The sequence below is a fragment of the Bos taurus genome, chromosome 19, assembly GCF_002263795.3.
Source record: "Bos taurus isolate L1 Dominette 01449 registration number 42190680 breed Hereford chromosome 19, ARS-UCD2.0, whole genome shotgun sequence".
Lineage (NCBI taxonomy): Eukaryota > Metazoa > Chordata > Mammalia > Artiodactyla > Bovidae > Bos > Bos taurus.
Window position 1 is genome coordinate 33,734,950 of NC_037346.1, and position 21,831 is coordinate 33,756,780.

Consider the following 21,831-nt stretch of genomic DNA (forward strand, 5'->3'; position numbering starts at 1 on the left):
CTACCTGACTTCCCCACCCCTCACTCCTCCCCTAGGAAGGGGCCCTTTACGCAGCCCTCTGCCCTCTGCCGCAAGCTTCACTTTCTGTGGTTGAAATGTGGGAGTTAGATTATTCACTAGTATAACAGCAATACAAGCACTATTACAAACAGTGAGGTCCTACTGTATAGCACAGGGGACTATATTCAACATGCTGAGATAAGCCATCATGGAAAAGATACTTTTAAAATGTGATTAGGTCATCTGAGAGCCCCTATGATTTGGATCAGTGCCCAGATAAAGGAGATCCCAGGGATTTCCCTGGTGGTCCAGTGGCTAAGACTTCTGCACAAAGCAGGGGGCCTGGGTTCAATCACTAGTCAGGGAACTAGATCCCTCATGCTGCAACTGAGAATTTGCATGCCACAACTAAAGAACTAAGAGTTTTTATGCTGTAGCTAAAGACACTGTACACAGCAACAAATATCCCGAGTGCCACAAGACTTAATGCAGCCAAACAAATAAATTACTTAAATAATAAAATATTTTTAAAAAATAAGTAAAGAAAATCCTAGAGAGCTCTCTTGTGCCTTCTGCCTTGTGAGGACACAGAGGAGAAAACAGCCATCTAGGAACCAGGAACCTGGCCCTCAGCAGACACCAAATCTGCAGTGAAAAAGTTCACTGGAGCAAACAAAAATTCAGAGGATGACAGCTTCTCATTGGCTGAGCTTGTTGCTCAGCTGTGTTTTCCATTGTCTGGGGTTGTTGCTGGGTGAGAAGAAAGTCTTCCTTCCTCCTGCTGGGGTAGTTAGGTAGTTACACTTCCCGTTTGGGAGTACTTCTCTCCATCTCCCAGTTAAGAATTGATGTCTTCTTGTTGGGGTAGTTAATTGTGAGGGGCAGGGTGGGAGAGCTCGCTCTGCAGGCCTTCCTAACTCCAATTTTAGTTGAGGTTTCCTTTTATTATTAATTTTCACAGTTACCACACTAAAAATAATAATAAAAATTAAAAAGTAACAAGTAAAATTAATAATACCTGTATTTACTTAGCCCTATATATCTAAAATATTATCTTTTCAACATGGAATCAATATATAATGTTAATGAGCTATTTTACATTATTTTTTCATTCCAAGTTTTGGGATCTGGTGTATAATTTACACTTAGAGCACATCACATCTTAATTCAACGACTCACATTTCCAGTGCTGTAAAGCTCCACGTCGGAGAAGGTAATGGCAACCCACTCCAGTACTCCTGCCTGGAAAATCCCATGGATGGAGGAGCCTGGTAGGCTGCAGTCCATGGGGTCGCTAAGAGTCAGGCACGACTGAGCAACTTCACTTTCACTTTACACTTTCATGCATTGGAGAAGGAAATGGCAACCCACTCCAGATTCTTGCCTGGAGAATCCCAGGGACAGAGGAGCCTAGTGGGCTGCTGTCTATGGGGTTGCACAGTCGGACACGACTGAAGCGACTTAGCAGCAGCAGAAAAGCTCCACGTAGCTAGTGGCTACCATGTTGGACAGTACAGGTCCAAAGAACCCTTCATTGTCTGGATGTTCTGCAGAACATCCCATCGGGCCACTGTTGATGATATCATGCTATCTAAACCCAGTGAGAAAGAAATCACAGGTATTCTAAGATGCCCTGGTAAGACACATACACGCTAGAAGGTGAGATCTAAGCCCTACAAAGTTTCAGGGGCCTGCCACACTGGTGAAAATTTTAAACCTGTTAGACATTTGTATTGAAAATAATTTAACTTGCCCAAAGGAAAGTCTGACCTTAACCCTGGGCTGCTGGGAAGTCATCTCTTGCCCTTGGAATATCACGTCTGATAGGAGTGTTCTGTTTTGTTTGGCCTTCGGCCAGCCATATAAAAACAACGTGATTTGACGTAGGGACTTTGGGTCATGTGATATCAGTGTGATCTCTTGAGGATCTGAAGACTGAGATCAGCCACAAGGGCGATAACCATGCTTATGTGATGGAACCCCCCCAAAAAGCTTTCAACACTAAGCCTTGGGTAAGCTCCCCTCATTGGCAGTCCTCCATGAATATCATTATAATTCAAAGCTGGAAAGTCATGCTGTCCGACCCCATGGGGAGAGGACAAACTGGAGCTCTGTGTTTGGTACCTTCCTGGATTCTGCCCTTGGTATTTCTTTCCTTGGTTGATTCTAGTCTGCATCCTTTAGCAGTAATAAGCTACAACCGTCAGTATGTAACAGCTCTCAGTGAGTTTTGCAAGTCCTTCTAGCAAGTTATCAAACCGAAGGGTGGTCTTGGAGACCCCCAAACTTATATTTGGTGTCATAAGGTAGGGTGAGCTGATGTGGACTCTGCCCCCTGGCTTCACATTACTTTCATAATGTTATCATTATATGTTTATTTACATTTGTGCATATATTTACCACTTTTTTTGCTCTTTATTACTGTCTTACATCTCAGACTTTCCATCTGATATCACTTTCTTTTGGCCTGATGCAAATTCTTTAGAGTATTCTTTCATTATTATTATGACTGTATTTTTATTTATTTATTTTTGGCTGCACTGGGTCTTCATTGCTGTACATGCACTTCTAAGTTGCAGCCAGTGGGGGCTACTCTCTAGATGTGGTGTTCGGGCTTCTCACTGTGGTGGCTTCTCTTGTTCCAGAGCACAGGCTCTAGGCCCAAGGTCTTCAGTAGCTGCAGCCCGAGAGTTCAGTAGTTGGGATCCAACATGTGTCCCCTGCATTGGCAGGCAAACTCGAATCCACAGTGCCACCAGCGAAACCCGAGTATTTTAAGTTATATCAGTATATGTTCTGAATTTCTGCTTCTTTAAAAGGTACAGGGAGTTTTCTTTTCCTGTAAGAGCAAACACTTCATTTGATTAGTGTCCTTGATGTTATAAATGCTTGATATAGACAGTTACATGCATTTTTTTTTTTTTTTTTTAGTTACATGCATTTGAATATTTGTTGTAGAACACAGTTCACTCGATTTGTAAAGAGTATTTGCTTGACTTTGCTGGGTCTTCCCTGGTGTGAGAAGATCCCTGCGGAAAGTGGGATCTTAGTTCCCCAACCAGGATTGGACCCACGTACCCTGCGTTGGAAGGCGAATTCTTAACCACTGGACCACCAGGGAAGTCCTCTGTAAATAGTATTTGTCATAGAAGATTGATTTTATGCACTGGCTTTGTGATAATTAACTTGCTGATTTTACCTCACTGGCTTGTTATAATTAATATAACTGGTATAAAAAGCCTGTGAGGGTTCTCTTAAAATTAGGAACATAATGAAAGAAATTCCTTCTGGTAAAACTCAATTTTGTTTCACAAAAATTAAATTTGTTTTATGTGTAAATTAAAGTGGCTCTAACAAATTAATTTAGAAATGCAATGCAAAGTATCAATTTGTCACAACTGGGCATTTGGGCCAATGGAATTTTCTTGTTTATTTCTATATTCTTGTTTTATTTTAACTCTGTTCCTGTGTGGATCATCACATTCCAGAAGATTAAATGATAATACTCTTAAAGCTTCCCTAAGCCTATAAACACTTTAAGGGATGATGATTCAGAAGGCATCTGCTCTGCTAAATAGCACTCATCCCCTTATGCTTGCCCAATAAATAGACATCTTAACTAGAACATGGGATAAATAGGAATTAGCAGCAGGTTATGGGTGTGGGGGAGACAGGAGGAAGTGCTACAAGCAGATAGTTTTGGAGTCAGAGGGACAGTGACTGAAATACTGCCCCTAACCCTTACTAGCCTTGTGATCCTGGGTGGGTTTCACTGAGCCTCTGAGTTATCATCTGTAAATTGGGGGTAATGATGGTAGCCACCTCACAGGGTCTTTGGTAGGGGAGAAGGAGAAGGATTGGTGAGACTGTGATTATACATCACTTAGACCCTTGAGAGCACATGATAAGCACTTTATAAATAACGACGGGTATTATTAACTGACTGGGATGCTTTCTGGTCCCGGGAATTAAAGTGGCAGAATTTTGGCCTCCAGAGCAGATATCACACTGGAAGGCGCGATAGGACTCAGCTCTCTACGTTGATTCTATGTTGGAGAAAAGAGGAAGGAGATTTAGAGGGACCGGAGCGCTGCCCCCACATCCCTCATGCTCCCCTCCCAGAGATGCTGGAGGCATGCCTTGCACTCCTCGATTTGTACTCCCGAGAGAGGGCGCCGCACTTCTTGTGCTTGGAGTGCAGCCGCCTCGCCCTCAGACTCCTGCTGGAAGTCCCTCACCGCTTACACCGACCAAGCCGGGAACCCAGAGACTCACCCCCGCCCCACTGGGGTGGCCCTGGACGTCAGCCGAACTCCCCTTCCCGGAAAAGGGGGCAGGACCCCGGGTTTCATCCACCACAGACCTTAGAGAGTGGTTCCCCTGCGCCAGGCTGGGGTCAGCGCCCTTCTGATCAGTGGGGGAGCCGCTCGGACCCCTTGAAGACTCCGCGGTCAGACAGAGGTCCATTCCTAGCACCTGCTCAGGTCAGGGAGGACACATTCGGACGCCCGGAGACGGGGCAGCCTCTTGCTCCTGCCCCGACACTGTCCTTACCCAGGAAGAGGCTTGACCTTGGCTCTGAAGCCGACTCTCTAGGTCTGAGGTCCCACACACTTCGCCTCTGGTGAGGCCGTGACCTTGGGCAGGTTATCTCTTTGCGCTTGGTTCTCCCACCAAGACTCCCCAAGGGTCGTCATGTGTCCGGAGGGCTTGGCACCTGCGCACAGTGACCTTTCCATACATGTCCGCTGTCGTTACCGCACATGCCCCTGTGGTTTGGTCGCTCAGTCGTGTCCGACTTTGCGACCCCACGCACTGTATCCCGCCTGGCTCCTCTGTCCATGGGATTCTCCAGGCAAGAATACTGGAGTGGGTTGCCATGCCCTCCTCCAGGGGATTTTACCCACTCAGGGACCAAACTCAAACAAATCTATTAACCTGCTCTGATTATATCGTGACTAGACCCCGGGTTCTAGTCTCAACACCGACACCCTGAATAACTTTGGACCAGTTGCCTCTTCTCTCTGGACCTCCGTTGCTCTGTCCATCACTTGATGGACTTCACTGACTAAAAAACCCATTTATTGATTTGCCACTTTTTTCCAGGCTCCTCCACCGCACACGAGCGAGGCTACAGGGATTCCCAGTCCTGTGGAAGAGGCCCCACGGGTGGGAGGTTCGTCTCTGCTTCTAGCGTCGAGGGAGGTCAGAGGTTCCTAGGAAAATGGCATTTGAAGGAGGCTAGAAGGATGATCCTTGGAGTCCTCCCGGTAAATACTGGAGAGGTTTTTATGTTGCTGTCCTTTCAGAGCTGAGCGTTCTCAGCGATCGCGTCTTATAATAAGCCCAACGCACCTCCTCCACGGCCGAAGACGCGGCGACAGGTGGTGCCTCGAGTCCGCATCCCGGGACCCAGTCCGCATCCCGAGATCCACGCCAGGGTCCGATCCCTAGGAGCGCGGTGCGGGCCACACTCGGCTGGGTCAGGGGCTCGCCAGGGGCCACCCTCGCACAGCCCAGAAACAGGAGAGCCGCGGGGTTCACGGCCGGGTGCAGGCAGCGCGCGCGTCGCGCGGGCAGCGCGGGCGCTGGCCCTGGCCCAGCGGCTGGAGGAGGCCCAGCCGCGGGAGGAGGCGAGGAGGCGTGGCGGGGGGCGGGGCCGGCGCGCGGCCTCCCGTGAAGCCCCGCGCGGCGAAGGACCGGAACTCCGGGCGGGCGGCTTGGTAACATGGCGGCAGGAGCTGCCCGCGCGTCTCGAGGAGGCGGCGGGGCCCACACCCGGAAGACGAGTCTCCTTTCGGGCTAGCGCGGCGGCCGCTGCGGACCCGGAAGTCCGGGCCAGTTACTGAATGAGGGGAGCCGGGCCCTCCCCGCGGCAGTCCCCCCGCGCCCTCCGCCCCGACCCGGGCCCCGCCATGTCCTTCTTCCGGCGGAAAGGTAGCGAGGGGCGCGGGGCCGGGCTTGGGGCGGCGGGTGGCGGGCCCTCGGGCAGCCAGGCCTTGGCTTCCGCGCGATCGGACGGCCTGCGCGCCGGGCCGGCGGGCTTGTGGGAAGGAGCTGGGCCTCCTCGCGGGCGAACGCCGGCCGGTCCCGAAGTGTGTACCGGGACCCGCTTGGGGCATGCCTTCTGCAGACACACAGCTTTTCGCGGGGGGTGGGGTGGAGGTGGTGCATTTATACCAGAAAATGGAAATTTTTTCAGTATTACGGAAGTCTCGGACTTTTCAGAATATCGAGGGGTTTGTGTCTAAAAGCAACACGTGAAAAAATTGTTTTCTCAACGAGTGCTCTTTTCCAGTTTCCCCTTTATGGGGGGGAGGGGGGGTTCTGCTGTTCGTAAAATGACATGACATAACTTACGGCTAGAAGTTCCCTAATAAAGAAGAGTCCTTTTGATGACTTAGCAAGTTTACTTGCTGCTGGAATCCTAACTTTATAGACAAACTGCTTATATTGATATTTCTGGTTTTTAGTAGTAGTAGCTGCCCAGTTTTTTGAGTAGAGGCAACTTCGTTTTGAGTCTGGGTAAGGTTATTGGCATTTCGTTACGGGTACGTATCCAGGGTGGACGAATGTGAGTCTTTTGGGATGATAGTGATTCTTGTATCGATTCTTGTTGCTTCAGGGAAAATTTCCCAGACAAATACAGGTTTGGGGAAAACACTAAACTAAATCAGACTTGGGTTTATGTGACAGCTCTGCTACTAACTCTTGTCATCTGGAACAGAAAAATGTTGACCCACTTTCCTCTCAGCTGAGAATTCGATGATTCCTAAAGACCCCATTGAACTCTATAAAGAATTCCTTTTAAGTACACACGGAGTTTTAGTAACTGATGCCATGTGATCAGTGAATGAACCCATGATGAATGAATGAAAACCACTCTGAATGAATGAAAGTGGTAAAATGGTACAAGGAAGCTGTGTTGGTAAGGTACTTTGGTATGGTTGATAGCTCTCTAATTTGTTTGACAGTGTTGAAATGGTTGGTTTTTGGTTTTTTTTTTAGGGTAAGGAGTGTTCTATGTACAATGATATAATGAGGCAAATTGCAGGTTGCACATAGCCTGTTGTCTATTTATTCAGCAGATACTTTTGAATGTCTGCTCTTTGCCAGGTACTGTGCTAGGCCCTCAGTCTTGAGCACTGCACAAGACAAAAATCCGTATTTCCAAGGAGCTTGTTGTCTGCTGGGGTAGACAATAAACCTCTCCCTCTCTCTGTTTACAAATTGAGTAAAGAGTTATGAAAGAGAGAGGTTGAGAGAAGAGACATATTTCAATTTGATGTTAGTCAAAGGCCTCAGCAGACAACCTTGAAACTTAGAGCTGACAGAACAGCAAGAGGTAATGTATAGAGGCCAGGGAAGAGCATTCCAGGCACAGGGAATAGTGTTCAAAGGCTGGATGGCAAAAGTTTGATGTCCTTCAAGAGAGAAAAGAAGCCCACTGTGACTGCAGTTCAGAGAGGTACACAAGGATCAGATGATTCAGAGCTTTGTAGGTCACGGCAAGGTGTTATGCCAAGTGCAGAGACAATATTTTAAAATTTTAAAGAGGAGTGATTTGATCTCATTTTGCTTTGTAAAGATCATTCTAGATGTTTTTTGGAGACTGGATATAGCAAGAATAGAAACTGGAAAGGGTCCTATTTAGGGCTCCCATCCAGTTTCTAAATACCATTTTTAAATACCACCTATCTGCCGATGACTCCCAGATTTACATCTCCAGCTTGGATTCTCTTTCCTGAATCCGGACTCCATATCCAGCTGTTGGTCCACTTTTTACCTCTACACAATAGATGTCTGGGCTTCCCAGGTGGCTCAGCAGTAAAGAATCCACCTGCAGTGCAGGAGATATGGATTCAATCCCTGGGTCAGGAATATCCCCTGGAGGAGGAAATGGCAGCCTACGCCAGTATTCTTGCCTGGGAAATCTCATGGTCAGGGGAGCCTGGTGGGCTACAGTCCTTGGGGTTGCAAAGAGTCAGACACAACTGAGTGACTAAACAACAATAGATGTCTAAGAGGTCAACTGATAAACAACTTACTGTATCTAAAATTTCACTTTAGATTTAGCCTTCCTTCATCTGTTTTTCAGTATCTGGGTAAATTGCATTTCTGGCCTTTTAGTTGCTCAGGCTAAAACTTTAGTACTTTCTTCAACCTCTGTCTCTCCTACTCTATATCTGATCCATCAGCAAATCTTTTAGGTCATCCCCAGAATATAGCCCAAATCCAGTCACTTCTCACCATCCCTGACCGTGAACACCCTGGCATTTCTGTTTAATTTGGGTGGTTAGTGAAGTCCTCTGAGGGGATGTCATTCAGATCTCAGGTTAAATGTCAAGAGGAAGCCGATTTTATGAAGATCAAGGAAACAGCGTTATTTTGCTTTAGGCTTCAATTTGGTTTCCCTTCCTCCATTTTTGATCCCCCTGGTGTGTTTTCAAACTGCATTATACCACACCTCTGTTCAGATGCCCTCGGTGGTTTCCTGTACATGGCCCTACATAATCTAGGTCCTGTTTCTCCTCTGTGTTCATCTGCTCCCTTTCTCCAGCACCCTTCCATGTATGTTGGCCACCTTGTTGTCATATACATTCCCACCTCAGGGCCTTTGCACTTGTTCCCTCTGACTGGAAACCTCTTCCTACAGATGCAAGCCTATTTTCTTCCCCCTTTTCCTGCAGGGTTTTGATTAATTGACATCTTAGTGAAGGGTTCTCTGACCAGCCTGCTGAAGATTGCAGCCCCCAGCCCCTACAGTCCCTTCCTGTGGCCCTGCTTTTTTTTTTCTGTAGCGTTTATCACCATCTGCTGACTCATGTGTTTTATTAGGAAGGAAGCTTACTTTTGTTCATGGCTGTACCCTCAAGTCTAGACCAGTGCTTGGGATAAAGTTAGGAATTTAGTAAATATCTGTTGAGTAAGTGAATGAAAATAAGAAAAATTCCAGAAGGTAATAAATGCTGTGCAGGGAATTTAAACAATGATATAGGGCAGCTTACCAGATGGCAGTTTGTATTTGGATAGAGAGGGAAGGCTTGTCTGGGAAGATGGTATTTAAACTGAGTCTCAATGAGGAAAGAGCCAGCCTTGCAAAGGTGAAAGGAACTGTATTCTTGCTGGAGGGAACTGGTAGTACAAATGTCCTGAGGTAGGAATGAGCTGGCTTTGTTCAAGGACAGACAGAAGGCTGCAGTTTAAGGACCGAGAGAAGAGGGCAATGGGGTTGTCTTGGAGATAGAGAAAGCATGGCTTGAGTAAGTGACTGGAGTGAGGGAAAACTGGGAAAGCTGTGGAAAACTCAGAGTTTGGGATAGGAAGAATCCAGAGTTCTCCTTCAGTTGTTGTGAGTCCATGTGGATCTGTCAAGGAGGCAGTTGGATGTACTAGTCTGTAGTTCTGGAAAGGCTCAGAACTTGAGTTCTCTATCTGAATTTAAAAGTATTTGGCATAAATAATGATTAAAGACATAGGACTGGGTGAGATTATCTAGGGAAGACATACAGTATATGAATTAGTTACATTGAAAGGCTAAGCTTCCATGACAGAGACACAGAGTACAATGGCTCAAACAAGATAGGCCTTTATTTCTCTCTTGCGTAACAGTCCAGTTCCCTTGTCATCAGGTGGCTTTCCTTCCTGACCATTCAGGGATCATTTTCCTACTATTGTCTTATTCCTCTTTCTCTTAAGGTATATTCCATGTTATAAAGCCAGGTCATAGCCCTTTCTGTTAGCTTTCTGACCCATGATAAGGGAAAAGAGAAGCTTTGGCCAGAAATGGCACATACTGCTCCTGTTCTCATTTAATTGCTGAGAACCTAGTCATGTGGTCCCAGCTAACTTAAGGGCTTTGGGAAATGGAGAGAAGCTAGCCAGCTGTGTGCCAGGCTACAGCCCTCTTGCTAAGAAGGGGAGAATGAGTTCAGTGGGAGGTAGCATTTCCTGCCATACTGTAGACCAGGAGAGAACACTGGAGTTAATTGAGCTTTTAGAAGTTAAGTTGAGGAGCATGAGCCGTTGGCAAAGGAGACTCAAAAGAAAATGCCAAGTGATACAGGATTGGAGTGTCTTGAAAGCTAAGAGAAGATAGTATTTCAAAAAGTAGGGAGTATTGTATTTAATGACACTTACAAGGTTGAGGTAAATAGAAATAGCTGTTAATTTTGATAACATGGAAGTAATTGATGACTTTTATAAATGTAGTGTCAGTGGAACGGGTTTTGGGGAGAATGTGAAGTGGGGAAAGTAAAAAGAATAACCAAGAAATTTGCAGTTAAGAGGGAAAAACAAGGCCAATAACTGAAAGGGGTCTTTAGGGTAAGGGGTGTTTTTTGTTGTTATTTTTAAAATAAAAGATGCTAAGCTTGTTTGTCGGCTGATAGAAAGAACTCAGTAGAAAGAGAGAAAATGATACAGAAAAGAAATGTTACTTGCAGGAGTGGAGTTCTTGAAAAGATTTAGGAGTTGAGATTAAAGCCTGACTGTATCAAAATTTAATTAGGATATGCTGCTGCTGGAAATGGCAATTGGTACAACCACTTGTTTAAAACCTTCAAACAATGCTATATATTGCTTAACATAAATATGTTAAATAGTAAAAGTGTGGATGGAAACCTTGAACACTCACTTTCTGAAATTGTTTCTCTAGGGAGAAAGGGAATGAGGTCACAGAGGGACTTTAGTTGTACCTGCAATGTTTTATTTCCTTTAAAAAATTTTCTGAAGCATATATGGTGTAATGTTAAGATTTGTTAAACCTGTCTTGCCTCTGTTTTAAATGCTTCATAATAATTTAAAAAAATACAGGAAGAGTCAGTAGTGCAAAATAAGGTGGTAGAAATAAACGACAATAAATGTAAATAAAGTCTCAATGGCTAAAAATCTAGTAAAAGTCCATTGAAAGGTGGACTAAAAAGTAATGACTTGGGTTGGATAATAATCGAAAATCCAGCTATTTACCAGAAACACAACAAAAACATAAAGACATAGAGAAATTGAAAATAAATGGATTCAAAGAGAAGAAAGCTTGTGAAGTAGTTGAAATACTTTAAAGCATAAAATACTATTAGGGCTAAAAAAAAGCCTGTAAACTATGGTAAAATGAATAGAATACTAGGAAGATAAAATTCTGAACTGGTTTGCACCTAAAATCAGTCTCAAAATGCATAAAGTAAAATAAACAATTACTAGGAGAAGTCAACAGGTGTGTAGTTGTAATTGAGTTTTAAGAACATTCTTTTTTGGAAATAAAGAAGAGTAATCACAATAAACAGAAATGAGTGACCTGGACAATAAAGGGATGGTTATCTTCAGATTGGTTTCCTAACCTATACTGTTTAAATGTTAACAGAGCATAGGAAAGTTAAAAGGATGAGAATATAGATCAGGGTTATACAAACAAAAAGAAAACTAACATTGTCTTCACAATAGCACACACATGAAAAAAATGGAAAAGTTTTGTGAGGGAAAGGGAACAAGAGTCATTATTCATAGATAATATGATTCTGTACAGAGAAAGTTTAAGAAAATTTACACATATATCATTAGAATAAGTATTTGAAACTCAGTTGTATCCCTGTAGCCAGTAAAAATAAAAGACCAAAATCTCTATGGAGTTTACAAAATATAAGTGGACCTAAAAGGAGACTCAAATAAGTAGAGGTATACTATGTTCATGAACAGAAAGACTCAGTACCAGAAAGATGTGAACCCTCTCCCAGATTGATCAAGTCAGTGCTTAATGTTTAAAAAGAAATTACCATGAGGGTTTTAGGATCAGGACAAGTTGGTCCTACAATTAATATGAAAGATAGTTTTGAAAAAAGAATATGATAGAGGGCTTGGCTCTGCCAGAGCCTATTACATAGTTAGTAATTACAGCAGTAGGCCCAGAAACAGACCCACATATGTATGGGAATGTAGTATGTAAAGAGTTCCTATTCATTTGGGAAAGATTGGACTAATCAATAAATTGTGTTTATTATCTCGCTGGCCCAAAAAAAAAAAGAAAAGAAAAATTAAGACTTCCTCATTATGTACATCAGGGGGTCAGCAAACTTTTTCTGTAAAAAAACACATAGTAAATATTTTAGGCTTTGAGGGCTATTTGGTTGGCCTCACTCTCCTCTATCCTTGTAGCCATAGACTATACAGAAACACTATGAAAAACTGGTGGTGGGCTGGACTTGGCCCTTGGGCTGTAGTTTGCTATCCCTGATAATACAGAAATAAATGCCGGGTGAGTTGGAGCCCAGAATTTGAAAAAGCAAAGTTTGAAATCATATAGAAGAAAATATAGGGGTAAGAAATAAGACTTAGGAAAATTCAATCCACATAATATAAGTTTGACTACATCAAAATTTAAAGTTTGCATATAATAAAATATACCTCTAAGGTACTTGGTGGTGGAACCAGTTGTTCTTAGAAGTGGTTTAGAGGTGATCGAGAGACACTGTGGAAGATGACTCCCAGAGTTTTGGCCTGAGAAGCTAGTGGGCAGTGGAATCATTTATGAGAGGAGAAAAAGATTGATTTAGGAGCAGGTTTGGGGAAAGATGGTATGTCCCATTTAGGCAGTGGAATTATGGAAGATGGCAGAAAGGTAGTTAACTATGAATTTGAGATCAAAACGTACTCAGACTAGAGAGAGTACTTTGGGAGTTACAGCATGTCTGTGGTATTGAAAGCCTGAAGAATAGCTGAGATCAGCAAGGAAGTACATACATAAGTAGAGTGGAGAGAAGGGGGACCAATCTTGTCCCTGAGAAACTCCCAGCTAGCGGAGGAGAAGTCGGCCAGGGATAAGCTGAGAAGGAGCCCCTGGAAAACGAGGAGTGGGGTTTCACGGAAGCCATGCCAAGTTTCATGTTTCAACAGGGAGATGGAGTCAGTTGGCAGATGCAGCTGAGGCAGCTGCAAACACCAGTCACTCCAGCACGGGGATGGGTACTGAGAGAGGTCGCTGGGAATGTACATGTTGAGTTCTGGTGTATGGGGTGGGAGGTGCCTCTGAGACATTCATTTACACACATTACCTTAATCACACAGTCATTCTGCAGGCTTTTAACCAAGGGTAAGTGTTAGTCGCTCAGTCGTGCCCAACTCTTTGCAGCTCCATGGACTGCAGCCCACCAGGCTCCTCTGTCTGTGGGATTTTCCGGGCAAGAATGCTGGAGTGGGTTGCCATTTCCTTCTCCAGGGGATCTTCCCGACCCAGGGATCTAACCCAGGTCTCCTGCACTGCAGGCAGATTCTTTACTGACTGAGCTACAAGGGACGCCCTAACCAAGGGTAGAAGAGTGATTTCTCTGGTCCCACAGACCAAAGTTGAAATCCTGCCTGTTGAAATAACTCTTTACTAGCTCATAAGAATGACCAGGTTTTGTAAATCAAGGAAATTGAGACCCCAAGAATTAAAGTAACTGGTCCAGGATCACATGGGAGAGCCCAAATTTGAACCTAGGTGTCCTGACCTCATCTCTCCTTAAGCACTCAGCCTTCTTGATCAAGTGCCATTCAGAGGTCGCTTCTAAGAGAAACTTCCCCTGACAGCTGTCCCGCCCTGCTGCAGGGCAGCTCGTCCTTTTGTGTAGAACTTTGAACACATTTGCCTATTGGAATAGAGCTGGCCTGAGTTTTAGTGGAGGGGGCATTTGGCTGAAGAAGTTGATCATGCTGCCCTCCTCTCTTCCAGTGAAAAGCAAAGAGCAGGAGAAGACCCCAGATGTCAAGTCAGTCAAAGGTGAGTCAGTGCTTCGCAGTTATGAGCTCTTTAATCCTGTTTCGTTCTCCCTTCTTGTTGGTCCTCTCTGCCTTCTTTTATAATTACTCATGATTGTGACTTATTTCCCTGTTAATTGATGTATCTTTCAACACCCAGCATATGCTAGGCTTTTACTGAGCATTCATTGGCTCTCCTGGTGATTCCAGGAAACCAGTGTCCTCCCTGCTAATCACACATTTCAGTGATTCCCTAAAAGCGATTGGTTGACTTTATTTTAAAAAACTAAAAGCAGAAAATACTCTTTACTGAGCAGTCTGACCACTGACTTATAAAGCCTGGTTTTCTGAGGTTTATCTGGGATCTGGATGCTTACTGTTTTCACTTTATTACTTTGAACGAATGGCCCTAACTTAAAATTTATTCAGAGTTCTTTATTGGAATTAATATATTGTCCTTATTTGTAGGTAAGAGCCTGCTTTTTTTTAGACTGTAATCTCAGATGTAGTTTTGACGAATTTCATTATGTCAATGTACTAAAATTTTGGAATGGGAAAATTGTAATGAAAATTACGTCCATGTCCATGGAATTTTCATAGATGTAATTTATTTACACAAATACTGTAGATTGCTATTCTTTAGATTTTTCTTTTAAATGTTTGCGTGTTGTGTGGCTAGCATTGAGTATTAACTCCACAAGCTTAATTTGTGAGAGGGACACTGATTATAACAAGAGATTTGTAGATTAGGGAATAAGTAGGGTACCTCACACCCTTATTTTCTGCTTGTTTCTGATAATTTAAAGTCAGGTGGATTCCGTGTTGGTTCAGTGCAATAAACCAAAACCTCTTAAAGACCTTTCATGAGAGTCTTTTGATATTTGTGTGGAATAAGTGGGATGAGTGGAATTTAATTCAGCTGTAGCAATGAATTCATAGGGTTACTTTGACCATGTGAATTTGATGAGTTCCTCTTTATCCTGAAGTCAACAGGATATTAATATTTCTTTAAAGAAAATATATTTTGTGAATTTTTAAGTGTGCTTTATCTTTAAGCAGCTTGAACTTTGATCAGTTTTTATTAGATGGTGAAATTTTGTTACTCAGTTAAAAAGTAAAATAAGCATACTTTTTTTTGTTTCTTTTCTTTTTTTTTTTACTTTACAATATTGTATTGGTTTTGCCATACATCAACATGCATCCACCACGGGTATACACGTGTTCCCCATCCTGAACACCCCTCCCACCTCCCTCCCCATACCATCCCTCTGGGTCATCCCAGTGCACCAGCCCTAAGCATCCTGTATCCGGCATCGAACCTGGACTGGCGATTTGTTTCTTATATGATATTATATATGTTTTAATACCATTCTCCCAAATCATCCCCCCCTCCCCCAGAGTCCAAAAGACTGTTCTATATTTTGTTACTCAGTTAAAAAGTAAAAAGTAAAATAAACAGAATTGTGTTACTCAGTTAAAAAATAAAATAAGCAATACTGAAGAGTATTGTTCTAATTCTTTTGATAATCTAAAATTTTATTTTGGAATTTGTCACTTGCCAGCATGCTAGGATTAAGAAATTGAAAAGGGTCCATATTTCGGGATGTTTGCTGCCTTTGGTACACTAGAGGTTCTCAAAAAGAACTTTCTCAAAGAAAGATCTCTCTTCTAAGTTCTACTTTTGGCACAGTATTTTGAGAGTTATATATAAGTAATAGGGAATTTCTTTCCAGTTTTCTGCTGCTTGGTTAATTGACCTTTTCCGTAATAATTTTTTAAAATATAAATTTATTTTAATTGGAGGTTAATTACTTTACAATATTGTTCCATAAGAATTTTTTGTTGAGTGTATATGCTTACTCAAGAGAGGTGTTACAAAATCTAATTTTTAAAGTTCCTTAAAGCCCTTTTAGGAGACAGTTTTAGACTATCAAATTGTGTTTAATTTTTAACAATTTTTTGAAAAATTATAGCTTCAATATCCGTACATTCCCCACAAAAAAGCACTAAAAATCATGCCTTGCTGGAGGCTGCGGGACCAAGTCACGTTGCAATCAATGCCATTTCTGCCAACATGGACTCCTTTTCAAGTAGCAGGACCGCAACACTTAAGAAACAGCCCAGCCACATGGAGGCCGCTCACTTTGGGGACCTGGGTGAGTGACTCTCAGTTTTTGTTAACTTCTAGGAAAAGGGATTTGAGTATAAAGTGTGAAGTTCCTGCCAGAGGATACTGACCCGTATCATTGGCTGGGGCTTTGAAATAAAATGTTTAAACTGGATTAACAGCTAGTGTAATGGATGGCTCCATATTGTCCTTCTGTAAATATAAAAAACATGCCCATTAGAATAATGGGCCATTTCCAGAAGAAGAAATACATTTGGCCACTGAATGTGTGAAAAGGATGCCTCACTGCACTAATACTGAGTGCAGTGCGAATTAAAATAATGAGTTTATGTTCTCCCAACACGTTAGCAAATATTTAAAGCTTGATAATTGGAATGTTAATGTAGATGCAGAGAAATAGCCGCTCCTGTTTACACATAGCAGCTTGGATGAATCTCAAGGGAATTATATTGAGAGACAATATATATTGAGAGACAACATATTTGAGACAGTTCTTGAAATGACAAAATGATGGACATGAAGAACAGGTAGATGAGTGTTGGCCAATGGTTAGGGATGGCAGCTGGTTATAAAAGGCCTCACGAAGGGATCCTTGCGTCACTGGAGCTGTTCTCTGTCTTAATGTTTATACAAGTCTACTCGCATGATAGAAACACGGAGAACTAAATGCACATACAGTGGGTACTGGTGAAACTGGGGAAGTCTGGATAAGACGGATGAATTGTGTCAGTGTCTTAGTGTGATCTTGATACCGCAGAGGAGACTGGGCATGTGTATGTTAGTTGCTCAGTCGTGTCCGACTCTGTGACCCCGCGGACTGCAGCCCGCCAGGCTTCTCTGTCCATGGAATTCTCCAGGCAAGAATACTGGAGTGGGTTGCCATTTCCTTCTCCAAGAGGCTCGAGGTTCCCTGAAGTTCATTAAAGAGGTGTTGACAACAGTGGACTGGTTAACACTGCAGTCAGGACAGTCAGCAGGGGTGGTACATGAAGTGCTTCAGAAGAAACAACAACCGGTGAAGAAAAGCCCTTTTGAAAAGCGGATGAGGCCCTCAGTTAATTTTATAAAAATGAGTCTCTCTGTGTTGTGCTGTGAAAGTTAATATTTTCTTAGTTTTTTCTTTCTTCTAATAATTAGCTTGTGTTTATAGTCATAACCTAAATTTAGTTAAATGTGAAATAAACTTTGTTTTATTAAGTTTGGTTTTATTTTTCAAGATAAAATCCCAGATCTAACTATTCTGTTATAAATAAGGCTAAGAGTTCATAATAACTTTCTAGCTATATCCACAATTTTTCCTCAGGATAAGGTTCTAGAAAGAGTTACTGGATTGAAAATGACCCTGATGGCTAAGGCTTTGCTGTCTGTTACTGAATCCTCCAAAAAGATTTTGTCATTTTACATTTTTCATCATCTGTTTTGCTATGCCTTTGTTAGTTCTTGTTCTTTTTTTTAAACCCATCTTTCAGTTTGATAGCCACAAATGGTATGTATTAATTTGCTTTTCTGAGATTTTTAATGAGATTGAACTTTTAAGATATTTTTATTGGTCTTTTTTTCCTTTGGAACCTGTATCATAAGATTTTTTTCCCTTAAGAATTTACATGATTTGAATTGCCATGAAAAGAGATGAGAGGATTAATCGAGTAACGAAGACCCTTCTAGTAATTTAAATAAGCTTTAGCGGTTGTTATCTGTTACTGAACTGCTAACTCTTTTCTTCTTTTAGGCAGATCTTGTCTGGACTACCAGACTCAGGAGGCCAAATCAAGTCTTTCAAAGACCCTTGAGCAAGTCTTGCATGACACTATGGTCCTCCCTTATTTCATTCAATTTATGGAACTTCGGAGAATGGAGCATTTGGTTAAGTTTTGGTTGGAGGCTGAAAGTTTTCACTCCACAACTTGGTCCCGAATAAGAGCACACAGTCTGAACACGGTGAAGCAGAGCTCATTGGCTGAACCTGTCTCTCCATCTAAAAAGCCCGAAACCACAGCAGCTTTTGTAACCGAGTCTCTTAACAGGAGGTTGGAGGATTCTGGCTCAGCCCACCTGGAAGGAATTGACTTAAATAATAGAACTAGCAACTCCCAGAACCACTTGCTTTCCCAGGAGAGTGACAGTGCCCATTTGCTCCACCTGGAGACAGCCAGGACAGGAACTCACTGGGGCTCCCTGGAAACCCAGGAGTCCTCCAGGCTCATGGTAGCCAGTAGAAGTAGTCCATCTTCTCCACTGAAGGAATTATCAGGAAAATTAATGAAAAGTAAGTGTGTGGTGTTGTCTCTCTTTATCCTGTTTTTGTTTGTTTTTACAATCTATTTATGGGCTTCCCTGGTGGTCCAGTGGCTAAGATTGCAGAAACCAAATGCAGGGGGCCTGGGTCCGATCCCTGGTTGAGGAGCTAAAGATTTCACATGCCACAATAAGATCTGTTGCAGCCAAATAGATAAAAATAAATATATTTTTTAAAATCTACTTACAAAGTGGAACTTGAATGGGGATTAAAAGGGTTAGAGTAACTTTCTCCCAAATTTGGGAGTTTTAGAATAGGATTGTGTATGAAAAAAGAACAGAAGGGCCGACCCCCTAAGAAAAAAAAATAAGAATTACAAATGAAGAAGGGGCCAAGGTCATCACAGATTTTGAAATCAAATCCTTATCCAGAAAGGCTAATGTCAGCCTCAGTCTTAGTTTTCTTGCTCTTTTACTGAACTTTTCAGGTAAAGTTATTTGTTAATTGACAGCAGGCAGCATTAATCGGGTTCTGTGTCAGGGGCTGTACTTCAATTTCACGGAGTAGTCACAGCAGCCCTGTGAGGTAGGCAGTCACCCCGTTTTACATGTGAGGAAGCCATGGCTTGGGAAGGTCGAGGAGCCTGCCAGGTCATACATCAGGCAGGACCTGCGCTTCAAGTCTTGGAGTCTGGACTGCGGCTCCTCTTTTCCTTTTTCTTCTCTATTAGCTTGAAAGCTACACACTTCATTTTTCAGTTATCTGAAATTCTGATTAGACAGCTTCCAACCCATGCTCATGATCTTCTCTTTTCTCTTCTCTTTGTTTTTCAAAGGTCCAAGTCTACATTCCTTTTTTTATTTTTCCTTGTGTGCTTTTTTCTTTTTTTTTTTCCTACTAAGCCTTTATTAAGGCAGTTTTTTTTTTTTTTAAGGTTCACAGCAAAATTGAGGGGAAGCTACAGGTGTTTCCTGTACACCCTTTGCCCCCTGAACATGCATCGCCTTCCCCACTATCAACATCCCCACCAGAGGGAAACACTTGTTACAACCAGTGAACTTACCTGGGGGCATCATAATTACCTAAAGTTTACTTTCAGGTTCACGCCTGGTGTTACATGTTCTGTGAATTTGGGAAAGTGTATAACCACTTGTAACCACCATTGTGATACCAGGCAGAGCATTTTCACTGCCCTAAAAACCTGTGTGCTCTACCAGTTTATCTCTATATACCCACTCATTTCACTCTGGCCACCACTAATCTTTTTCCTGTTTCCATAGTTTTGCATTTTCTGGAATGTCACATAGAATCGTGTAGTATGTAGCTTTTTCAGATTGGTAGTAACATCTTCAGATCTTTTAGTTCATTGATTCTTAAAATGGATCTAAACTGCTATTGAATCAGTCTTTTAAAGTGTTATTTTAATCTAAAAGTTAGCAAATTCTTCCATTTCTAGAAATATTTTTCTTCAGGTTTGCCTGGTCATTTTTTAGTTTCTTGTTCCTTTATCCCTCTGTCCTACTTTTGACCCCATTTTTTATTTATTTAAATTTATTAAACATGTATTCAGTATCTCATAACCCCAGTGCCTACAGCTTTTGTATATCTGATTCAGGGTTTGTTTCTGCAAGTTCACACTTCTGGTAGGCTGTGGTTTTAGTGGGTTTTGGCTGTGAATAGATATGTCTTTGAATTTTATCTTTGGTAATTCTTCAGGGACTCTAATTAGATTGGGTTCTTTGTGAGTGTTTTTGCATTTGCTTTTGCCAAGCATCCAGGACCCGCTTCATTGCTACCCTGGTACCACTGAAAACTAAGTTTCTATCTTGCGGGGGGACGGGTGGGGGTGTGTGTCTACGTTTCTGTCTTGGGGTCGGGTGTGTTCCTGCCCTCTTAGGGCTGTGTGTGTGTGTGTGTGTCTGCCCTCTTAAGGCTGTGTGTGTGTATGTGTGTGTGTGTGTGTCTGCCCTCTTAGGGCTGTGTGTGTGTGTGTGTCTTCCCTCTTAGGGCTGTGTGTGTGTGTGTGTGTGTGTCTGCCCTCTTAGGGCTGTGTGTGTGTGTGTGTGTGTGTGTGTGTGTGTGTGTCTCTTCCTTCTTAGGGCTGTGTGTATGTGTATGTGTCTGCCCTCTTAGGGCCTCCTGCCCTCTTAACGGCCGTGTGTGTGTGTGTGTGTGTGTGTGCGCGTGCACACACACGCGCACGCCCTCTTAGGGCCTTTTGTGTGTGTATTTGGTTTCTTCAGGCCCTGCCTCTTAGGGCCTTCCGTGTGTGTGTGTCTGTGTGTGTGTGTGTTTCAGGCCCTGCCCTCTTAGGGCCTTGTGTCTGTGTGTGTCGCTCAGTCTTGTCCAGCTCTTTGAGACACCATGGACTGTACACTCTTAGGGCCTTCTGCCTGGTTTGGGTCTAATTTCTACCCTGTTTGGGTCCCGGGCAGCTGCCCTTGAAAGTGCAAGCCTCGTGTCTCATGGGGGTGGAGGGCTTTCTCGGGTAAATGTCCTCTCTCTCTTGTGCTTTTGCCCATCTTGATTTGGACTGGCTCCTACAGTCCACAGTTCCTTATCTGCAGTCGAGAAATCCAGAAAGCTTTGCCTATCACAAGTTATTTTTTAAATGAACAGAAGTTGACCTGAAGGGGTGTAAGCTTTTCATAGCTTATAGTTGATATGAATAGCATCATGAACAGCATCATGAACATGGTTGTCTCACATGCTGCTGGGGAATTAAAGTGGTGTAGCTTTGTAGTGAGTCTTAAAATTGGGTAGTTTGAGTCCTCCAAGTTTGTTCTTTTTCAAACTTGTTTTTTCTGTTCTAGGTTCTTGTATGTTTTATATAAATTTTAGAATAAGCTTGTCTATGTCTACAAGAAACCCTGCTGAGATTTTAATTAATTAATTGGAGGGTAATTATAATATTGTGGTTTTGGCCATACATCAACATGAATCAGCCATGGGTGCACATAATGTTCCCCTGTCCTGAACCCCCCTCCCACCCCGCTCCCCACCCCATCCCTCTGGGTTGTCCCAGAGCACCGGCTTTGAGTGCTCTGCTTCATGTATCAAACTTGCAATGGTCATCTATTTTACATATGGTGATATACATGTTTAAATGCTATTCTCTCATAGCATCCCACCCTCGCCTTCTCCCACATAGTCCAAAAGTCTGTTCCTACATCTGTGTCTCTTTTGCTGCCTTACATATAGGATCATCATTACCATCTTTCAAATTCCATATGTATGCATTAATATACTGTATTGGTGTTTCTCTTTCACTCACAATGCGGTAAGATTTGATGTCAGCTACAGGGAAAAAACTATAAAAAACACAAACATATGGAGGCTAAACAGCACGCTTCTGAATAACCAGCAGATCACAGAAGAAATCAAACAGGAAATCAAAATATGCATAGAAACAAATGAAAATGAAAACACAACAACCCAAAACCTATGGGATTCAGTAAAAGCAGTGCTAAGAGGGAGGTTCATAGCAATAGAAGCCTACCTCAAGAAACAAGAGAAACATCAAATAAACTACTTAACTTTACACCTGCTGAGATTTTTATTGGAATTGCATTCAACCTATGGGTCCGTTGGGAGAAGGCAATGGCACCCCACTCTAGTACTGTTGCCCGGAAAATCCCGTGGGTGGAGGAGCCTGGTAGGCTGCAGTCCATGGGGTCGCTAAGAGTCGGACATGACTGAGTGACTTCACTTTCACTTTCCACTTTCATGCATTGGAGAA

The 21,831-nt window shown here is 42.9% G+C and overlaps 1 protein-coding gene across 4 annotated transcripts in view; it reads left to right on the forward strand.

Moving 5' to 3' along the window:
* Nucleotides 1–5,701: 5,701 nt before the first annotated feature.
* The window catches only part of AKAP10 (A-kinase anchoring protein 10), a 47,453-nt gene continuing 31,323 nt past the window's right edge, over nucleotides 5,702–21,831 (forward strand). For all 4 annotated transcript variants that reach the window (XR_009491525.1, NR_198890.1, NM_001435037.1 and 1 more), the window contains exons 1-4: nucleotides 5,702–5,937; nucleotides 13,703–13,750; nucleotides 15,702–15,884; nucleotides 17,586–18,122. Coding sequence is in view for 2 of the 4 variants with exons in the window: in NM_001435037.1 (NP_001421966.1) it covers nucleotides 5,850–5,937; nucleotides 13,703–13,750; nucleotides 15,702–15,884; nucleotides 17,586–18,122 (856 nt within the window). In the remaining 2 variants the exon portion in view is untranslated. The remainder of the gene's footprint in view (nucleotides 5,938–13,702; nucleotides 13,751–15,701; nucleotides 15,885–17,585; nucleotides 18,123–21,831) is intronic.